The sequence below is a fragment of the Ovis canadensis genome, chromosome 2 (assembly GCF_042477335.2).
Source record: "Ovis canadensis isolate MfBH-ARS-UI-01 breed Bighorn chromosome 2, ARS-UI_OviCan_v2, whole genome shotgun sequence".
NCBI classification, from domain to species: Eukaryota; Metazoa; Chordata; class Mammalia; order Artiodactyla; family Bovidae; genus Ovis; species Ovis canadensis.
The window spans coordinates 1,983,424-2,005,346 of NC_091246.1; the positions used below are offsets into that span (position 1 = coordinate 1,983,424).

At 53.6% G+C, this 21,923-nt stretch overlaps 1 protein-coding gene and 1 long non-coding RNA gene across 5 annotated transcripts; one reads left to right on the top strand and one right to left on the bottom strand.

Moving 5' to 3' along the window:
- Positions 1-773: 773 nt before the first annotated feature.
- Positions 774-21,279, bottom strand: ADI1 (acireductone dioxygenase 1). 4 transcript variants are annotated; one of them, XM_069575211.1, is made up of 7 exons: positions 20,638-20,846; positions 20,412-20,551; positions 19,902-20,020; positions 8,619-9,440; positions 6,741-6,860; positions 2,344-2,523; positions 774-1,421 (listed from the first exon to the last, which is right to left on the bottom strand). In XM_069575211.1, the coding sequence occupies exons 4-7, from the start codon at positions 8,736-8,738 to the stop codon at positions 1,302-1,304; spliced, it is 540 nt and encodes a 179-aa protein (XP_069431312.1). In that variant the 5' UTR covers positions 8,739-9,440; positions 19,902-20,020; positions 20,412-20,551; positions 20,638-20,846; the 3' UTR covers positions 774-1,301. The 4 variants fall into 4 exon arrangements, with proteins under 4 accessions (XP_069431312.1, XP_069431313.1, XP_069431310.1 ...); XM_069575212.1 differs by lacking the exon at positions 20,412-20,551 and having other exon boundaries at positions 20,572-20,846; XM_069575209.1 differs by lacking the exons at positions 19,902-20,020; positions 20,412-20,551 and having other exon boundaries at positions 20,816-21,279.
- On the top strand, positions 7,333-11,255 carry LOC138433158 (uncharacterized). Its single transcript, XR_011254152.1, has 2 exons — positions 7,333-7,742; positions 8,088-11,255. It is a non-coding gene; the product is annotated as an uncharacterized lncRNA (long non-coding RNA).
- Positions 21,280-21,923: the final 644 nt, after the last annotated feature.

Here is a 21,923-nt window from a genome sequence, read left to right on the forward strand (position 1 = left end):
TTGCAGGCAAAGTGATGTCTCTGCTTTAATGCGCTGTCTATTCGTGAGCCGCACGCCACCCCCGAGTGCTGCACACCTACAGGGAGGGCACGCCTGTCCAGTGACCTGCTGAGACGTGTCTCCCTCACCAAGCAGTGCTCCCAGGTCCACACGGACAGCTCGGCCCCCAGGCGGGTGCCCCTGGAGCCCCTGACGACTGCGAATCCATAAACCACCATCCTCTCTCTGACTGACGGTGCCCACAGGAGGAGCCACCCCTGCTCTGAGGTGCCCTCTCGTCTCCTGAGCCGTCAGGAGGGGCAGCCCCCGACTCTGGGGGCTGACGGTGTTACCCCCGTGTGGCCAGGACGCAGCCTGACCCTAAGTCCAGCGTTCACCCACATGGCGAGGCCTGGGGTCCCTCCGTGCCTGGACACATGCCAAAACCAACGTGGAAGCGATGACATATCCATTTCCACAGAAAGATTTTTAATCCAGCTTAAAAGAATACGCAAAGCAAACTGCCCTTCAAATCTCAGGCTAATTCGGGGTTTTTCTATGGTTATAACAAATGAGATATAATTGTATCTCAAAACTGTCGATCAAAACTACAAACGATGTACCAATTCTTGTTAAAATTCAAAGGCTTGATTGTAGAAGACATTTACTGTTCCAGTTTACCCTAGAAACCGCGCGCGGAGCAGCGCTGACCCAGGAAACACGGGCACAGCTGCACACACGCATCAGGTGATGGAGGCGAGCGGGGCGACTTGAAGGGACCACAAGCACCGGAATATGAGGCAGCTGCAAGCCGCCAGCAGAGCGTCAAGGCAGCTCCTTTATTCTGAGCAAGAAAGTGGCGTAAGCGAGTGCGTGTCCCCCAACATGCCAGCTTCCCCTCAGCACCCCTGTGTCTTGGGAGAAAAGTGGGTGACCTCTCCACCCGTCCTGGCACCCACTGTCACACGCCTGCACAGGGCAGGTATGGCCTCGCCTGGCACCTGTTTAAAAGCCCGAGAATCAGGCAGCAAGTAGCTGTATTTGGGGAGATGAAACTCACTGGTCAGAGCTGAAGGCTCGAGCTAGTGTGGGGCCACGGACCCCTGACCCCGAATCACAGAAGTGAATCACCTGCCCAAATTTCCAGCTGGTTGCACATCCAACCCGCTCCATAGCTCCGTCCATTAAACATGTTCTGATCAAAAAAATAGCGTTCTGATATGACAAGCTTGCAGAGGAGGCTCCCCAGCCTCGCGCCTGCAGCGTTGAAGCAGGGGAAAGGGACAGACTCCACGCTGCCTCATGAGGGGCCCGCGGGGCCACTAGGCCGTCCGTGCCAGGAACTCCAGGTACCGCGTCCGGGCCTCGAGGTGGTCCGACGGCCGGTTGTACGGCGTCCACACAGGGTCTCCCACAAACAGCCGCATGGCCTTCACGTAGTTCTGGGGAGAGACAGACAGCGGCGCTGGTTACACAGCCGTGAGGTCACGCTCCGTGCTGCTCACCCCCGTTCTCACGCACATTCCTCTGAAAGGCAGGAGGCCCCGTGCTCAGGCAGCCGCAGGGCAGCATCGGGCCCACACTCTCGACAGACACACCGCCTTGCACGCGGGCCCCTCCCGCAGCACGGTTAGAAACCTGCACCCTGTCCAGCCAGGGTGCACGTCCGGGGGTGTGTCCTACAGGGGACACGATGGCAAACGCGTGAGGTTCTTTCTCCCGGAACCCAGAGAACTGGAGACAGCTGGCAGACCCATCTCTCGGGGTCACCACTCCGCAAGTAAAGCAGAGTGTGTCCCAGACTGGCCAGCAGGCGGCTGCGCACAGGCCGGGGCTCTCTATGCCAACGGGAAACCGTCCCGAAGCGCAGCGAGCAGAAAAGAGGGGCACCACCCCCGACAGAAGTCGGCTGGCTCCTGGGCACGACTCACATTCGCCTGCCAAGTGAGCCGTCTCTCCGAGAAGACTTCGGAGGGCCTGATCACAGCCACCTTCAGGGAGAGACGCTGGGGCCAGGAGTGGGGCGACCTTCCCTCAAACGCCCTCTCCGAGTCCTGAGCCTTAAGCTGAGCACACCCGTGAGTCTCAGGTCAGTCCCAAGCCCATGGAGGGAGCCCCAGACCACGCTTCTCCTGCTTCTGTGACCGTGTCCATGGCTCCAGCGCCCGATGGCTGAGGCCCAACGGACATGCTCTCGAATGATGAAGGAGCAGGGACCCCTGGAGGGGCGCCCCCGTTGGCCTGGGCACGTGCCCCTGTGAACCCCCAGCCGCTCACTGAGGCAGCTTCCTCGCCTGGCGCTGCCAGGGCTGAGCATCCAACAGGCACGCAGACCACACTCCAGCAGAGTGGCTGTGAGCCCACCTTCTCGTCCAGCGTGAAGCGGTGGTAGATGCCGGCAGGCAGGGTGATCATGTCCCCCTTCTCCATGGAGATCCGGATCCACTGGTCCTCCCGGTCCCGCACGTCAAAGTACCCGCTGCCGTCCAGGATGTAGCGGATCTCCTCGTCCAGGTGGAAGTGCTCCTCAAAGAACATCTTGATCTGAGGGGGTGGGGGGCTCTGTGAGCTGGCGGCCCCAGGGGGAGGTGGACGGAACCACCCCTGCCCCAGCGCGGACCACCCGGCCCGCCCCCACGAGATGCGAAGGCACGTGGTCACCCCGGCAGGGCAGGAGCGGTGTGTGCATCTGAGGAAGGCGCTCAGTAAACACCTCCCGCTCATCCCTACCTGGCCTGTCTTCCGGGGCTCTATTCTCTAACATTTCACAATAAAAATGCTCGAATGTGCATAAACGTTGGAAGCATGCTCCAGTAAACACCCACGCAACCTTCACCTTTCTCCTTAACTGGCCTTCTTAAGATTCCCCACCTCTCGCCTCTTATCCGGGAGGGTTTCAAAGCTCTCCTCCCGTAATGCTTCCACCCTTCTGAACGATCCACAGACGTTTGGAAAATCCCCGCTACCAGTAAGAACGGCAGCCTCTGGGGCGGGCGAGGCCGTGAGGACAGGTCCCCCCGCTGCTGGGCACACAGCCCCCGGAGGGGTGGGCACAGCTGGATACGCACTGACCCGCCACCCGTCTAGGAATCCACCCTGAAGATACGCCTCCAACAGCAGGGAAAGACATGCACGCGCAGCTCCCTGCTGTGCACGCGCCGCTCCCTGCTGTGCATGCGCCGCTCCCTGCTGTGCTTGCTGTCTGTCGCTGAGGAACACTGGAGACGCCCAGAAGGCAGGAGCAGAGCGGGCTGGTAGAGTCAACGGGCACGCGGGCTCCGACAGCAGGGCGCCGTGCAGCGCGGGCCAGCCAAGGGGAGCTGAGGGGCCTTCTGGTAGAGTCTTCATTTTAAGCCTGGCTATGGCAGCCCCCTCCAGGACTCCTGCCTGGGGACTTCCAAGGATAGGGGAGTCCGGCGGGCTACAGTCCATGGGCTTGCAGAAAGTCGGACAGACTGTGCGACTCACTTTCACTTTACATCTTAACAGTCATAAATAAAAATAAAACAAGCTTGGGGGCCGGGGGAGGGGGGGACCTTAAATCTGGAATTAAGCCATATGCTCACAACCACAAGAGGAACAGAAAACTCCTAACTGCTTCTGAACACAGCTCTCTGACTACACCCTCAGTAAGGCAGGACCGAGACTCGCCTGGAACTCCACGGACAGGCCTGCCGATCCCAACGGTGTGGATGCAGCCGCCACTGGGCACCGTGGTGTGTGCAGGAGAGAGACCCGAGGACGAGCCACAGGAGCCCCGGGGGCACGAACACCCTGACACCTGAGCCAGGGAGCGTGGAGGGGCTGGGAACACGGCGGGGACGCGGCAGGACCACAGAGAGGGCCCCACCCCACCCCGCCTCCGCCTCACCGAGTCTGGACCGATCTGAACATCAAGGTGGGTCGCGGCAGGAATGGACATGGGCCCATGAGGAAACCAAGAATCCGCACACCCATACTGACGGGCATCGACGGGAGAGAAGCAGGCCAAGTCAGTACAGGAAGATGATGGACGGAGGGACAGGGTAACTGACTCAGGGCGGGGTCAGCAAGATTCACTCACACCAAGTCCAAGTTTGACACCGAGCAGAAGAGTCACAGGCAGAAAGTCAGTCTCCACAGACGCCTTCCTTAGAGCAGGAAGAGTCGTCCAGTCACAACACGGAACCCTGATGGGCACCAGTTTAGCCAAGTTTTGCATCATGGGCACTGGGACCCCCACCCCACCCCAGGCACAGGCCTCCAGGCGGGGTGCCCTGAGCAGACGCAGCACCCCTTCCACAGGATTCCTGCCCAAAACGTGTTAACCTAAGACAACCGTGAGATAATCAGATAGTAAAGAAGTGTGTTTTACAAGAACAAGAGATAAGCTGGTGTTAGGGACAGGGTTTTATCTCAGGAGAAAAAAATAAAATAGAAGGTGGTAACGATAAGAATAACAGTCAGGATTTACAACCGTCAAGCCCCTCCTGTGGAAGGAAGGGGGCTGGTGAGAAGACAGGAAGTCTAAAATTCCAAGTAAGAACATAAAATGTAAATCCAAGGGGGTATCGGGACTTGCAAGCACTCAGTGAGAAGTTTCGGCCTTTTGTAAGGTATTATAACGCCTGAACTCCAACCAGCAGGAATCACGTGGGACAGAGCAGAGTGAAGGGAGAAACGCCACGGAACACGCCTGGGTTCGGCAGCCTGGGAGTCGCTGCGCCGCTCCCATCCTAGGGCAAGGCGCTGTTTCACCTACGCGCATGTTCTTTTCAGAAAAACACACAGAAGACACCGAAGCTAGCGAGGGGCAGTGTGGGTGGAGGCAGCCTTCCTGCTGGTCGGTGAAGACTCTGGACCAGGAGGACTGGGTTCTGGGCCTGGCTTTACCAACACGACCGGGGAAGAGGTCCTCACCCCCTCCAGGTGTCCACAGGTAAGAGAAAGAGGCTACGCTGAGTGGCTTAAGGCCGTGGCTTCCCAGTTCGTAGCTCAGCAATGATGGAAACAGGAAGTCTTGGGAGCGACACAGCTGCCGAAGCTCACCGAGACAGGAAAATCCTGAGACTACTGCTGTTGCCACGGCCGTTTCATAACGGAGTCACCTTACTCCTGAGAAAGCAAAGACAACAATTCCAAAAACAAGGCCGTCCTTGAACTTGAACACATTCAGCCTCGTTACAAACTCTGCACGTCTGTTTCCTCACTTGGCCAAAGATGAGTGAGTTTCTCTAGGAACAGGCACCTGGGAACCAACACAAACCGAGAATTTAAAAAAAAACTGACTCCCACTTCCATATAAGATGCGGTAACAGAAACTGGACTTCCCCTCCCACCTCCAACAGTCAAAACGAACACAATGTACAAGCTGATGGTTTGCAAAACACCAGACACCAGGGAAGGGAAGAGAGTGACTTGGGAGGCAGAAAGCCAGCGAGGTGAACCCCGCACTGCTCCGCATTCCACTGGGAGAGAGTTCTCGGGATGCGGAGCTGGGAGAGGGCACCCAGGCAGAGCACCCTGAGCTGAAAAGCAGGACTGAGAATCTGGGGAGACGGAGGGAGCTGGTGTGCAGGACACAGTGCCCAAGGGGAGAGACCTTCACGGCGAAATCCCAGAGGCCTGCAGAGGGCCTCCCTCGAGGGTTCCTCCGGAGCCCGTCTGTGCACACCCGTGCAGGAAAAGGAGCTGAAGCTGGAAAAGAGGCATTCAGAGCCTTCAGGTTTGAAAGGAACAGTTCCTGGCCCTCTGCCGACCTGGGAACCGAGCCTGTCCCACCAGTCAGACTGGAAAAACCTCACTACCCCAGGGGCTCTGTGTGGTGGAGCAGAGCAGCCTGGGGGCTACAGTCCCTGGGATCGCAAGAGAGTCGGCCTGAGAAAGCACTAAAGGACACCCAGCATCGCTCGGGGACACCTAACGTATCTTAAAGGAAAGGCTCAAAAGCATCCAACTGTTTCCAATAAGCTTACATGCATTCCAGAAGAAACCTGAAGAATATTTCTACCGGTACAAAAGTACCCAACATCCAAGAGAATAATCACAATGCCTGGCATCCAATCGATAATTACCAAGCACGCTAAGAACAAAACGTGACCTTTAGACACGGAGACAAGGGTTTGATCCCTGAGTCAGGAAGATCCCCTGGAGAAGGAAATGGTAATCCACTCCAGTGTTCTTGCCTGGGAAGTCCCATGGACAGAGGAGCCTGGTGGGCTACAGTCCAGGGGGTCACAAGGGTCCGACACAGGACTTAGCAACTAAACAAACAAACAAACCACATGGCTTCACTGGCTAATCTGCCAAGCATTTAAGAAAAAAGTAAAACCATTCTAGACATACTCTTCCAAAAAACCGAAAAGGACGGAATACTTTTCAGCTGATTCTAAGGCCAGCATCCCTCTCATATAAACCAAAATGAAAGACATGTATAAAGAAGGAAAGGCTTGCATTTATTAATGTGTGTGTGTGTTAGCTGCTTAGTCATGTCCAACTCTATGCAGCCCCGTAGACTGCAGCCCACAGGCCCCTCCGTCCATGGGATTCTCCAGGCAAGAACACTGGAATGGGTTGCCATTTCCTTCTCCAAAAGTAACTACAGAAAGAAAGGAAGTGAAGTCGCTCAGTCGTGTCCGACTCTTTGCAACCCCGTGGACTGTAGCCCACCAGGCGCCTCCATCCGTGGAATTTCCAGGCAAGAGTACTGGAGTGGGGTGCCACTGCCTTCTCTCGCATTTATTAATGGTGAGTAATTAACAACTCCCCTTTAGGTCCTTTACCTTCTCCTCGTAGTTCGGTAGTTTGTCTTTGCATATGGTTATGATGTCCATCCAGGAGTAGTTTCTCTCTTTTCGGATCCTCTCTAATTCTGGATCGTTCTCGTATTTGTCTGCATCCAGCTAAAAGAGTTTAAACAGGCAACAAACTGGAGGTCACGTGAACACACCGAAACACCGAAAGAGTCCCTTTCCGGATCTCCAATATGGTTATACGCGGAATTTATTACCTAGTCCCGTGTCCACATTCTGGATCTCCAGAATAGTTATACTCCACATATACTGTATTAATATCACTTGGTCCTTCGTCAGTCCTAAACTCGCCTTTCTTCCCCTCCTTTCCCTGTCTCTTGGTATGCTTTCCCCTAAAGGCTAAAAGCAGTGCAGCTGTGTTGAAGTCCCACCTCCCTTCTCTCCAGCAGCGCTGCCAGGGAGTCTATTGAAACTGCACGCTTCCAGTCCCGCCACCAGGAGGCGGGGAAGCTCCGATCGCCGGCGCCTGTAACCGGAACCTCCCCCCACCGCCATGTCCTGTCCCTCGGCCTCCTGTCCACTCTGCAAGGCGGCCTGACCTTAGTCTCTATGGCAACTCCATGGTCACTTTGTTTCCGCGAGCCGAAACACCTGAAGCCCTCTGAGCCCACAAATAAAACCCAAGTTCCTCAGGCAGACAAGAGGCTTTCTACCCCGGGCCCAGCTGCCTTTTCTTTCTTTCTTTCAAGTTTTATTTACGCGTTTCTGCTTGGTCTTCACTGCTGTGTGCAGGCTTCGTGGAGCTGCAGCGAGCCGGCACATGGGCCCAGTGGCTGCAGCTCCCCGACTGCAGAGCGCCGGCTCGGCAGCTGCGGCGTCCTTGCCCCAGACACGCGAGAGCTTCCCAACCAACCTGTGTCTCCTGCGTCAGCAGGCAGCCTCTACCGCTGAGCCGCCCAGAAGCCGAGCCATGAATTTCTAAACGACCACCCCCGACACGAGCAGGCCCCCACAGGGCACCTTCACATCCGGGTGAGAGTTTCCCACACCCTACGGCGTCACTGAGACCACAGGCGAACAGTCCAGCTATTGTCCTGCTCCAGATTAAGGCATTATAAAGCGCAAAAAGGCCCAGGGCGCTGGAAGCACAGAGTAAACAGGACTCCCCAGAAAAGACCCTGATGCTGGGGAAGGCTGAAGGCGGGAGGAGAAGGGGACGACAGAGGATGAGATGGCCATTAAGTCTGGGTAAACTCCAGGAGTTGGTGATGGACAGGGAGCCCTGGCGTGCTGCAGTCCATGGGGTCGCAAAGAGTCGGGCACGACTGAGTACACAAGAAGTTTAATTCTGACAGTCCTGGGTCTTCCCATCCACAGGAGAACCAGGAGCCAGGAGGAGCCGGTCTCGACCTGGCGGAGGAGCTGAAAACACAGCCTTACTTTATCCCCAGACATTTTCAGGGCTTGGCCAGTGTCCACTCCTGCTCCAAAACTGTCCCGTGGACAGCGAGACCGAAGGGCAGAGTCTGAACAGACGGCGCCTCCCGTCGAGCAGCCCCCCACCCCAGGGAGACGCACAGGGGACCCTTCAGGGACCCCCACCCGCCCTCCCGCCGCCCCGCCCGGGCCCCTGAGGACAGGCCCGCGCCTACAGGGCCCCGGCCTCGCACTGGGGCGGCGGGGACCCGCGGGCCCCGGGCCCGCTCTCACTCCGACCCCTCCGCCCCACGATCGCCGATCCCCGGCACCGAGCACGCGGCGCGCCCCGCGGTGGAGGCCCGGGGGCCGGCCCGGCCGCGCCGAGCCTGCGCACTGAGCACGGGCCCCGAGCTCCGCAGCCCCGCCGGCCGGAAGGCGGAGCGCGCGCGGCCGGAGGGGCGCCTGTGCCGCCGCGCGGGCCCCGCGTACCTTCCAGTAAAGGACCCCGAGCCGGCGCAGCTGCTCCAGGCCGACAGGGCGCGCGGGCTCGGCGCGGTGCGGCAGCCGCGGGTCGTCGGCCGCCTCGTCCATGTACCAGGCCTCCACCATGGCCGCGAACTGAGCGCGGGCGCCCCTCCTCCTCCCCTCCCTCCCCCTTTCCCCTCCCCGCGAGGGCGGGCGGGGCGCGCCTGGAAGCCCGGGGCGGAGCGCCTCCTTCCCGCCGGCGGGCGGGCTCCCGGCGAGAGGCGCTGTCCCTGGAGGAAAGCTGCAGGGCTCGAAACAGCCGCCCGCTGAAACTCCAGCCGCGCTTCGCTTGTGGCTCAGCTGGTAGGGAATCCGCCTGTAACGCGGGAGGCCTGGGTCCGATCCCTGCGTTGGGAAGATCCCCTGGAGAAGGGAACGGCTGCCCGGTTCAAACTCCCCACTGTTCAGTCCAGTGGCTCAGTCGTGTCTGACTCTGCGTCCTCATGGACCGCAGCACGCCAGGCCTCCCTGTCCATCACCAACCCAGAGCTTGCTCAAACTGGTCCACTGAGTCGGTCATCTCGTCCTCTGTCGCCTCCTTCTCCTGCCCTCAATCTTTCCCAGCACTGGGGTCTTTTCCAATGAGTCAGCTCTTCGCATGAGGTGGCCAAAGTACTGGAGTTTCAGCTTCAGCATCAGTCCTTCCAATGAACACCCAGGACTGATCTCCTTTAGGATGGCCTGGTTGGATCTCCTTGCAGTCCAAGGGACTCTCAAGAGTCTTCTCCAACACCACAGTTCAGAGGCATCAATTCTTTGGCGCTCAGCTTTCAAGAACTTTCTCCCCTAAAGATAGGAATGGACATTAAGACTGATTACGTTCAGCTCCCAGCCAATCCCAGTCTCCAGCAGGTCTCAGGAATTCCTTGCCCCAGTTGTTGAAAGCTAACTAATAAAAAATAATCTTGAGGAAAAGCAGACCCCCTCAAAACGATGCATCTCCGCATACATATGTTTTCTGTATGTACCTGCTCTCTTCTCGACTCAGCGCAGCAGCCCACTGACCTGACTGCAGCCCCTCTCGCCTCATTAGTGATCTGCTCCTGCAAAGTGCGGGTCTCTTTCTTTCTCCGAACCTCGGCTTCTCTAACTCCCTTACCCTACATTTTTTGGTGCCGAAACCCGGGAGGTTGAGGTTCCTTCTCAGTCTCATTCTCCACGGCCAGCCCTTCAGAGCGTGGAAACCTGCCGCGCTCACTTTCCCACCCGGGCTTTCAATGCCTCCTTGGGAGGACGCCCTGTGCCTTCATGAGTAAGGGCTTTGTTGGTTTCCATGAACCCCAAGGAATATTGGCCTCTCTCTCTCTCTCTTCCTCTTTTCTCTACACTCTCTGTTTTGCAAGACTGACCAACTCCAGGACAGAGGCCTTTTGCCATTCGACCTCCCTCCATCTACCACAAATTCTTACCTGACCCAGTAGCCCAGGGAAGCTCAGACGGTACTCTAGGGCGCTGTAGACTATCATCCTTTCTGCGTTCCCAGGGAACCCTCGGGCCCAAAGGCCCTCTGGGGAGGTACTTGGGGGACGCCCCTCCCTCCTTAAGAGTCTCTCTGTTTGCCCGATCAAAAGATTAGGTGACAACCTTTTCTCTCGACCAGACAGTCGTTAGCCATTTGCTATGGGGTCAAACCAATCCGGAGAAGGCAATGGCACCCCACTCCAGTAACTCTTGCCTGGAAAATCCCATGGACGGAGGAGCCTGGTAGGCTGTAGTCCATGGTATCATGAAGAGTCAGACACAACTGAGCAACTTCACTTTCACTTTTCACTTTCATGCACTGGAGAAGGAAATGGCAACCCACTCCAGTGTTCTTGCCTGGAGAATGCCAGGGATGGCGGAGCCTGGTGGGCTGCCGTCTGTGGGGTTGCACAGAGTCGGACACGACTGAAGCGACTTAGCAGCAGCAGCCAATCCGTCCCGTGCGACTGTCCCTTAGCCTGTGTAAAACAAAACCTCAAACCTCTACTCTTGACCGACCTCAAGATTCATAAACTGAGGTCACTTCATACTCAAATTTGGCCTCAATACAAACTGGATAACCAAAACCGCTGGCCTGAGTTCAGAACTTCCAATTTCAATATTTTAGCAGATCTCACTAACTTACTCGAATGGAATGGCAAACAGTTGGAGGTCCCCTATATTGAAGCCTTCTGGGAGCTTAGAAGTCCTCCTTCTCTCTGCAAGTGTTAGGAGAGGCGCACTGACACCTCCCACCCCCCCACCCTCCACCCCCGCCCCCCGGCCAGGCACCGTAGTAACCACTTGCATGAGCTGTTTCAACAGGAGGTCATGGTAAGGGACACGGAACTAATAAGCCGCCACCAACCGGAAGAGTTCAGGAAAGGTCAAAAGGAGACACCACATGTCCAACCACCTCCCAGAATCCGTCTCACTGGCCTCCATCTTGGCTGAACCAGGCGTGTACCACCAGGAAGGACTCTGATTAGAATGATTGGCTAAAGACAACCTGGAAACTAATCCCATCACCATAAACCCGAGACTGCGAGCCATGTGGCAGAGCGGTCCTCCTGGGTTCCCTTACCCTACCTTTCTCCACCCAGGCGCCATGTCCCAATAAAATCTCTTCCTTCGTCAGCACATGTGTCTCCTCGGACAATTCACTTCTGAGTGTTAGACAAGAGCCCAGTTTCCGGCCCTGGAAGGGGTCCCCCTTCCTGCAACACAAGGACTGTTCTACCTATCAAATCCTCCTGTGCCCTCTCTCCCCCTCCACTACAAAAGAATCCAAATCTAAAGCCCCTAAAAGGCCCCCTAATCCCTCAGCCCCCGATTTCGACCCGGCAGATGAGCCTCCTCCCTACCATCCCGGAGATGAGGCTTCCAGAGACGAGACCCACCCTCTAGCCCTTCCTCCTCCAAATCAGGAAGCAATGACCCCCAAAACCCCAAAAGAGATTTACACCCTCCCTCCATCGACCAGGCCCCAAAGCAAACACTTGTTTCCTCCCAGAGAGGTAGCGGGACCAGAGGGCCCTACACGGCTCCCTCCATGTGCCTTTCTCCATTTCTGATATGAGCCAAATTGAAGAAAATTTGGGGTCTTTTTCAGAAGATCGTACTAGATACAGGAAGGAATTCCTCTGCCTTACACAAGCATATCATTTAACCTGGAATGATCTCTATTACATCCTAAACGCCGCATTAGCCCCTGGTGAAAAGGAACGGATGTGGCAGGCAGCCCAGACTCATGCTGACCAGCTCCATAACCGAGACAGGGCTGATCCGGGGGCTGATGATGCAGCCCCTTTAACAGAGCCCCGGTGGACGTACCAAGCCAGCAACACCGGCGGCCGGTACCCACATCATACGATCACCTGTTTACTAACAGGAATGCTAAAAACTCTCACATTCATGTTAACTACGATAAGATTAGGGAAGTGACTCACGAAAAGGATGAAAACCCTGCCCTTTCCACGGCGTACTGAGGCAGTCCAAAAGTACACTAATCTAGATATTTCCACCCCTGCTGGACTTCGATATTTACATGTCCCATTCATAAGTCCGTCAGCCTCAATATTTGCCCCAAACTACGCCAGTTAGAAAAGGGCCCCCAAACCCCTCAGCGAGATCTCCTAGAAATAGCCTTTAAAGTCTTCAATAATAGGGAGGAAGAAGCAAAAAAGGAAAAAGAAAAGGAAAGAAGGACCAAATATGCTTTATTCGCTGCAGCTATTCAAGAAAAAAATTCAACCCCTCTGGCCCGCCCACCTTGACCCACCCGTATGGGACCTAACCTTCCAGGCCCCCACTTTAGATGTAACCAAATGGGACAATGGGCCAAATTCTGCCCAAACTCCCGGCCACCCACCAAACCCTGCCCCACCTGCAAACAATGGGGTCCCTGGAAAATGGATTGTCCTCAGACACTACCCATCAAATCTCAGGGTCCACCCCAGACCCAACAACAATGGGCCGGGAACCAGACTCTGGGGGGCCCTGCACCCCAGACCACGGCTCCTCGGATGAGGTGAGAGATGACCCAGTTGTGCCTGAACTATTCCAGTGACAGAGCCCGAGCTCCAGACCCCATCCCATACAGACAGACTCGGAGCTCTGGGTAATTGGCGCGGTGGCTGGACACAAAGTCTCATTCCTAACAGACACTGGAGCGGCCTTTTCACTTTTAACCTCCTTTAAGGGCCCTCTCCAACCTTCAGAAGTGGCCATCGAGGGGGTCTCAGGCATCCCTTTTTATCCCAAAATAACCCCTCCTCTCCTCTGTTCCTTTGGCAAAACAACACTAACACATTCTTTTATAGTTCCTCAATGCCCAAGGGCATCGGTGGGATGTGATCCTCTGGTTAAGCTACAAACTTCTATAAACCTCCCATTCTTAGATCCCATATCAATTCTTTGCATCCAAATGGCACCCTAACCCGGGGCCAGCCCTCACTCCCAAAACCTGCCCCCTGACCTTCCTCGAGAGATCCTCGGGTCTGGGAACCATTCTCCCATCCAGATTTTTCTTAAAAATCCCTCTCAGGTCATAACCCAAACTCAGTATACCCTCCCCACAGAATCCCAACAAGGACTTAAACCAATAATCTCTGGACTGCTCAAAGCTGACCTTTTGCAGCCCATCTGTTCTCTTCATATTATACTGGCAGTCAAAAGGGGCCCCACTCCTGGCGTCTGGTCCAAGATCTTCGCAAGATCAATGAGGCCATAATACCCATACACACCGTGGTCACTAATCCCTATCCCCTTCTCTCACATATTCCCCCCGACACACTCTATTTCACAGCATTAGACCTCAAGGATGCTTTCTTTACTAACCCCTACACCACTTCTCACAGCCCCTATTTGCCTTCACCTGGATGGACCCAGCGGAGAAGGCAATGGCACCCCACTCCAGTACTCTTGCCTGGAAAATCCCATGGATGGAGGAGCCTGGTGGGCTGCAATCCATGGGGTCTCGAAGAGTCAGACACGACTGAGCAACTTCACTTTCACTTTTCACTTTCATGCACTGGAGAAGGAAATGGCAACCCACTCGTGTTCTTGCCTGGAGAATCTCAGGGACGGGGGAGCCTGGTGGGCTGCCGTCTATGGGGTCACACAGAGTCGGTCACGACTGAAGCGACTTAGCAGCAGCAGCAGCAGGACGGACCCAGACACATATCAATCTCAACAATTAACTTGGACTGTTTTACCTCAAGGGTTTAGAGATAGCCCTCATTTTTTCGGTCAAGCCCTCCAAAGAAGCCAACAAACTTTAGACCTAGGCTCTACTACCTCACTCCAACATGCAGACGACTCATTGTTACGCAGTTCCTCTTGCCGAAACTGCCTAGTCCACACTGCAAAGGTATTAAATGCCCCAGGCAACGGGGCTACAGAGCCTCCCTCTCCAAAGCACAATTGCTTCCACCACTGTCAATTACATGGGATTGCTTCTCACTCCCACATCTAAAATAATCCCAACTCAGAGACTTCCAACCTTGACACAGACCCTCAGGCCCCAAGTCAAGAAGAAACATCTCTCTCTATTAGGTCTATTAAACTTCTTCTGAATATGGGTCCCAAATTTTGCCCTCCATGCAAAACCCCTCTACAAAGCTACTCAAGGAAACTTAGCTGAACCCTTACTGGCCCCCACCTCTCTCCACACCCCCATACAGACTCTCATCAGACATCCACTGCAGGCCCCTTCTCTTTACTTGCCTGGTTACACCAGGCCTTTTTTCCTTTTTGTACATTCTCGACAAGGACTTGCCTCAGGGCTTCGGTGCCAGAAATGGGGGACATATGGGGCCCTCTAGCTTACTTATCCAAACTCTGTCTTGTCACGCTCAGATGGCCACCTTGTCTCCAGGCCTTAGTTGCAACCACCCTCTTAATACCTGAAGCCCAAAACCTAATCTGAAACGTCCCTCTAAAGGTATGCTCTCATTCCTTCGAAGATTTACTCTCTCATAGGGCTTTCCGTTCTCTGCCCCCTGCTTGACAACAGATCCTCAACCCATCCCTTTTTTTACGCCTTGTAAACCTCTTAATCCTGCTAGCTTACTCCCTACACCAGATCCGGAAGCAGAACACCTATCCCATGACTGTGTTTAGACCTTAGATGTGACACTTGATCCCTTTGAACATATAACCGATCAGCCCCTTACTGACCCCACAGTCCCATCCTGGTTCACAGATGGCAGTGCCCAGAAGCAAGCCCCATTCAGGGCTGAATACACTATAGTCCAAGGACAGCCCGACAAAGTTATCCCCCCCTACCCCCACCTCATCAAGTCAGCCACACTCCCAACTCACACATCCTCACAGCAGGCTGAACTGATAGCTCTTACACAAGCTCTGACCCTAGCCAAAGGCCAGAAGATAAGCATTTACACGGACTCCAAATATGTCTACAACACATTACATTCCAACATTATAATCTGGACGGAGAGGGACATTCCTGACTCAGAAGGGCACACCTATTCTCAGTGCTTCCATTATTTCTGAACTCCTCCATGCGGCTCAGCTCCCCAAACAAACTGCTGTGATACGTTGCCGGGGACATCAGGGACATGGCCTTATCTCCATTGATAACAACATAGCAGACCACAAAGCAGAGCGGCAGACCGCCTCTGTTAGTCCTGTCTTTACTATAGCCCAGATTGATGAGCCAAACAGCCACACACTACTTTCATATTTCCATTCTCTTTTCCACCCCTCTGCAAAAGTACTGAAGACTTTCCTTCAGAACTATTGAGTTAACTAAAGACAATGTGGCTTATTTAAATAATCTGACCCAAACTTGTACCACTTGTCAGTGGACAGACCCTAATTCTAACATTTGTCTCCCACCCCTTTCCCCACCCACCAAATTCGCAGACATCTTCCCGCACAAGACTGGCAGGTAGATTTCACCCACATGCCACCCGTAAAAAGGGTAAATTTCTCCCAGTCTTCATAGATACATTTTCTGGATGGATCAAAGCTTTCCTGACTTCTAACAAACGAGCCCCTACTGTAGCTCGCCTTATCCTTACCGAAATCCTCCCCAGGTTTGGGATGCCTTCCTCCCTCCAGTCTGACCATGGGCCCAAGTTCACATCCCAAATCACCCAAAACACTGCACGAGCCCTGGAAATTCCTTGGAGGTTTCACATTCCTTATCGCTCCCGGTCCTCTGGGAAGGTTGAGGGAGCCAACCAAGTCCTAAAAGAAACTCTGACCAAATTAACAATCAAACTTCATCAAGATTGGACTAAATTCCTCCCTTTAGCCCTTTTAAAGGTCCAGTTCTATTCAGTTCAGTCGCTCAGTCGTGTCCAACTCTTTGCGACTCCATGGACCGCAGCATGCCAGGCCTCCTTGTCCATCACCAACTCCCGGAGCTCATGTCCATTGAGTCGGTGATGCCATCCAACCATCTCATCCTCTGTCATCCCCTTCTCCTCCTGCCCTCAATCTTTCCCAGCATCGGGGTCTTTTCAAATGAATTAGCTCTTTGCATCAGGTGGCCAAAGTATTGGAGTTTCAGCTTCAGCATCAGTCCTTTCAATGAACACCCAGGACTGATCTCCTTTAGGATGGACTGGTTGGATCTCCTTACAGTCCAAAGACTCTCAAAAGTCTTCTCCAACACCGCAGTTTAAAAGCATCAATTCTTCAGTGCTCAGCTTTCTTTATAGTCCAACTGTCACAACCATACATGACCACTGGAAAAACCATAGCCTTGACTAGACAGACCTTGTTGGCAAAGTAACGTCTCTGCTTTTTAATATGCTGTCTAGGTTGGTCATAACTTTTCTTCCAAGGAGTAAGCATCTTTTAATTTCATGGCTGCAGTCACCATCTGCAGTGATTTTGCCAGGCCTTACCCAAAATCCCTCTCAATATCAGCCCACTCGAGGCCGCGTACGGAGGGCCCACAGGACCTTTAGGACTCCTCCCCTCCCATGAGGGTCCCAGGCTGCCAGCCCCCCTCCCTTTCCCCTTACTCGCCCAGATACAAGATGCCCTTTGGCAACATATGGATAACCTACTCCCTCAACCGCATCCCGATCTCCTGTACCCATCCCTCCAAATAGGAGGCAAAGTCTCTGTGACAGCTCAGTCCCACTCAGATGTAACCCCAAATGGCAAGGACCCTACCCAGTAATTCTGCTGCCCCCTACCACTGCAAAATTAGAAGAAATCACCCCTTGGGTGCACATTACTCGACTAAAAAAGGTTATGCAGCCCAATGATGAGAATGCTTACCAGACTAAAACTAACCGAGTTTCTCCCATAGGCCCTACAACTCCAAAGTTCTCATGCCTTCCACCGGCTCCAACTGACAACGGATGAGCCTGTTGGTTTCACGGCTGCAATTACTTCTGGAACAATTCCTGACAGATATCTGGGTCTCAAGTCCTCAAGGATCCATGTTCGAACACGTTGAGGATTACATCTCCACCCTGTGGCTGCAGGGGACCGTGTATAACTTTTACCCTTTTGAAATCCAACTCTTCTCCACAATAGTCTATCTTATATTCACTTCCCCAAATGTTGGTTAACATCTTATTTCTCTCCTGTGACCAAGAACTCTTTCAAAACCCTAAACTCAACTATCTATTCCGGACCCTTAACTTAACCCATACTCTCCCCAATGCTTCTAACCCACAATTGGCTAAAGACTGCTGGATATGTCTATCCATAACTCCTCTGGGAGATTCAGCCCTCCCCACATCCATCCTTGACTGGACCACTGATAACATATTCCTACACCACTCATACGGTGGGGAGCCTTTATTTGTCTCATATCTTAAATACCTTCACACTAGTGATCAAATCCAGAATTCGGACAAACTCTTCGAATCTTTCCTCACTGACCCTCCCTCCTACAATGGAAAACCTCCAGTAGGAGGCCCTGTCGCCCAGAGAGTAACACTGTTGTAACCAGCTCCTTTTTGCATATCTAGAAACTCCGGAAACAGTTCATATGAACAACCCGTGGGCATAATCTCTAGACCCATGTGTAACCATATCTCCACTTTACTCTTTGCCACTGGAAAGGCTATATATATAATGTTTCTGGCCCTACAGGGCTTTCTCTAACCTTTACAGGACGGTTCCCTCATCATACTCCTCTGCTTCTCCCATCGTTGGGGCCACCTTAGCGGGGTCCCTGTTCTTGAGAGAATGATCAAACCCCCACCCCACCCCCAACTCCTCTTCACCATTGACTTCAGCTGTTGTATCGTGACCCTGGCCTGTTTCTCTTGTGTGGGGCATCTACATACCTCTGTTTACCTACTAATTGGATCGGAACCTGCACCCTGGTATACTCCAGTCCAAACATTTTTATAGCCCCCAATGATCAACCCCTACCTATTCTCTCATTCACAAGTGAATGAAACAAGCCATTCATTTCATTCCCCTCTTAGTGGGACTGGGAATGCGGCTGGAATTGGAACAGGAACTGCCAGCCTAACCACCTCCATCCACAACTACCAGGCCCTATCTAAAGACCTATCAGACAGCCTCCAGGAAATAGCCCAAGGTCTAATAACTCTCCAAAATCAACGCGATTCCTTGCCGGCCATAGTTACAACATAGAAGGGGATTAGATCTACTAACTGTAGAGAAGGGAGGTCTATGCCTTTTTCTAGGTGAATCCTGCTGCTTCTATGCCAACCAGTCGGGTGTTGTCCAGGAAGCTGAAAAAAACCTTAAAGATCGAGCCTCTCAAATCTGCCAGAGATTAAGCAACTCCTGGTAGTCATGGTTGATGGACTGGAACCGACGCCTTGGGTTTTGCCACTTCCCGGACCATCCATATTCATTATCCTCCTATTCAAATCTGGACCTTTTTTGCTTAATCTTTTCCAGGGATTCCTCCAGGTCCGAATCCGAGCCGTTTCTCGAGATCGAGTCCAGACTGTTCTGCTCGAGACCCTGGCAGCTAGAGCAGAAAACCAACACTATGGGCCTTGGGCTTCCTTCCTCCCCAGCCACAAACCTGTGACTGCGACCCCATAGACTGAGCCCTCCAGGCTACAGCTCCTCTGTCCATGGGATTTCCCAGGCAAGAAACTGGAGCAGGTTGCCATTTCCTTTTCCAGGGAACCTTCCCAACCCAGGGATCGAACCTGAGTTTCTTGCATCTCCTGCACTGGCAGGCAGATTCTTTACCACTGCGCCATCTGGAAAGCCCATACTGGTACCCACTCCTGAGTGCCCAGAGCAGGCCAATGGGGATGAGCTAATGAAACAGAGATCAGCAGTCTCGGTCTTCCAGATCCTCCACCTGGGAGCTAAAGTGGCTCTGCTTATGACCTTCTCTTGTGGCTGTTATCCCCTCCTTCACCCACGAATGCGCAGAACCCCCGGGGACTTTGCTTATGTGGATTCTATCTGCTAACATTCATCTGAAAGGAGAAAAATAATAGGTTTTTATGTATTAATTCATCTAAACATAACAGTGATCACCATTATGTCTTAGCAAATAACATTTTAGTGAAGAAGTCATATTTTACAAATAAAAAATGAAAAGAGTAGCATTTTTTTTAATATCTACAATTCTTATCTGGCTTAATAGCAAAAAGAGGGACTCTCATCTGCTTCTGCAAAGAGTCTCTTGATATATGTTATTTTGGTTGAATTGTATGAAGAATATCCAGCCTCACACAGGTATGTAGTTGGAAAAGGGAGGAGTATTTTAATAACCTTCTGGATAGTTGTAGATGTTCATACTATACCAAATTTGTAGCTATTGATACTACACGAAAAATTGACAGTTGGTGGTTTCCTAAAAGTTAGTTGCAATGTGGAATCTAACAACTAGAGCAATGATTTCAAATTCTGTTATATCCATGTATATTGAACTTTGAATAGTTAATTTGTACATGATTGTGTAACAGCATGCACTAGTCCTTTTGAAAATACTGTTACACAAAGTTATGGATCTCTTTCAAATATTGACACAGGCTGGTCTGCAATACCACTAGGCTTACCAGAAAAATCCAGGAGTAGGAAAGCTGTAAACGTCATGGGGCAGAAAGTTTCACAATGTTTGAATTTTCTTTTGAAAGCTTGAATTGGCCATAAATATTGTCAGTTGTTTACTTGCTGATTTTTTTGGCCGCACCTCAAGACACGCGGGATCTTAGTTCCTGATGAGGGACTGAACCCGCACCCCCTGCAGTGGAAGCTTGGAGTTTTAGTCCCTGGACCTGAAGAGACAGGCTCACCCTATTTGGGGGAATGTCTGCCAAACACCCTGGTTGGAATAACCACAGTTACCTGCTGGCGAGATGGGTTTGTAGCTCAGTCATACAAGAGCTTCTGCCTCAAAACGACCAGGGCACTTTGCTGAACAGTATGTGAGAGGCTTTCTGTTACTTCCTGCTTTGTCCCAGAGGCTATTAAAAACATTGGTCTTCAGGGGTCAGGAAGAATAAAACTGAAAGTGTGATTGCTTCTTCGGGCCCTTCTTAAGAGAAACCGGGCTGTTTTGCTTTGTCTTGTGAAGAACACGATCAATGATGGTAGTTTGGAGGTGCAGCCCAACTCACACTGAGGCACCAACAGTGTGACCGCCGCCCCCTCCGCCCCGCCCCGCAGGGCACCAACAGGGTGATCCCCTCGGGGCACCAACAGAGTGATTGCCTCCCAGGACACCAACAGGGTGACCCCCCCCCCCCACCAGGGCACCAATAGCGTGATCCCCAGGGAACCAACAGGGTGACCCCCAGGGCACCACTCAGCCCTGCAGGGTGGCAGGGGCAGCAGGTGCTGGCCTGGCCTCCTCACCAAACTGTCCTCCCAGGCGCCCCTGCCCTTGAAGAAGGCAGCTCTCAGGAACAGACACAGCCGCCCCGTGTAAAGCAGACCAGCACTCGGCGTGGGAACTGATCCTCACCGTCTGGTAACGACTGACAACGGGACATAATCTGCAAAGGTACTGACTCACTATGCTGTACGCCCGAGATGAACAGTGTTGTAAACCAACTCTACTTCGATCTTAAACAAAAAATACCCAGCTCTGAGCTCTCCTGGTTAGGGTGCAGGGGTCAGAGACGCAGCCAGCGGCTGGAGCAGACAGAACCCAACGGGGGTCCTGTCTCACGTGCCGAGAAGGCCGGGCGCTCCCCGCGCCCCGCGCGGCCCGGGACTCCCGTCCCTCACAGCTCAGCTCGCCCGGGGCGCTGACTCACTTCTCACCAGCCCGGCGAGCTTTCCGGACCTGACAGGAAACCGCCGCAGGAGCCCTGAAACGAGGCTCGCTTCTGATTCGGCGGAGAGCGCTCCCGGCATGCTGTGCGGACATCCGGGCTCACGGAAGCGTCCAGGCGGCCCTGCGTCCACGTCTCCACAGCGTGTCTCCGCGGGAGCCCCGGGCCGGTCGCGGCCATCGGGGAGGCCGCAGCCCGGCAGCGCCGCCACAGCCCGTCAAGGCGGGCAGGGGGACGGCAGCCCCGGAGGGGAGGAGAGGCTGACGGCGCGCACCACGGCCACTCTCGCCTCCTGTGGAGAGCTTCGACTAAAAGAATGAGGCAGGCGGCACAGCGGCTCTCGGCTCCCCGCTCCCGCGTCTTCAGGGGGTGCCGCGCCCTCCCGGCCCCAGCGGCCCCAGAGCACACCCGGTCCCCCCTGGGCTGTGTCTAGACTCCTCCCTCCTGAGGGCCGGACTTCCGGAAATGTCTTTCTAATGGAAGGAGCTGCAGGGTCTTCTGGAATACACAGAAGACGCTCAGGGAGAGTGGATGCCACAAATAAGGAGGGCAGGAGCCGCAGAGGGGCACCTGTGCAAAAAGCACAGCTTCAGAAACATTTTAACGGAAAGAGCTAGAAACAGGAGTTTGCTGTGAGACACAGGGTCCATCTGTCAATAAAGGTGAGGCTAACAGTAGGAGCCACAGAAGGAATCCAGTGGGGCCCACCGGTTTCACACCCGGCAAGTAAAAAGACACGGCAAGTTCACTAACACAGCCCGTAACAGGACGAGAAGGTGAATAGAGCGGAGCTGGGTGACTGAGAATTGAAGCTTCATGAAACTGTTCTCTGTGGTGTAAATCTGAACATTTCTAACGCTAATTTTTACAAAAAGTAATGGAATTTTGAGTTGAGAAGCAAGCAGTCTGTGCACGAGCCTGGATTTCTTCACAAATAAGTCATATTTGGAACCAGCTGCCTAGAAGCCCCAGTCAGCAAAATTTTATTCAAACTAATTAAAAGGAAAGTGTTTCTCGAGGTCTTAATACAGCTCCGAAATAGGGTCAAAGACGGCAGGCGCCCTGTCCTGGGGGTGTGGGCATATTTACA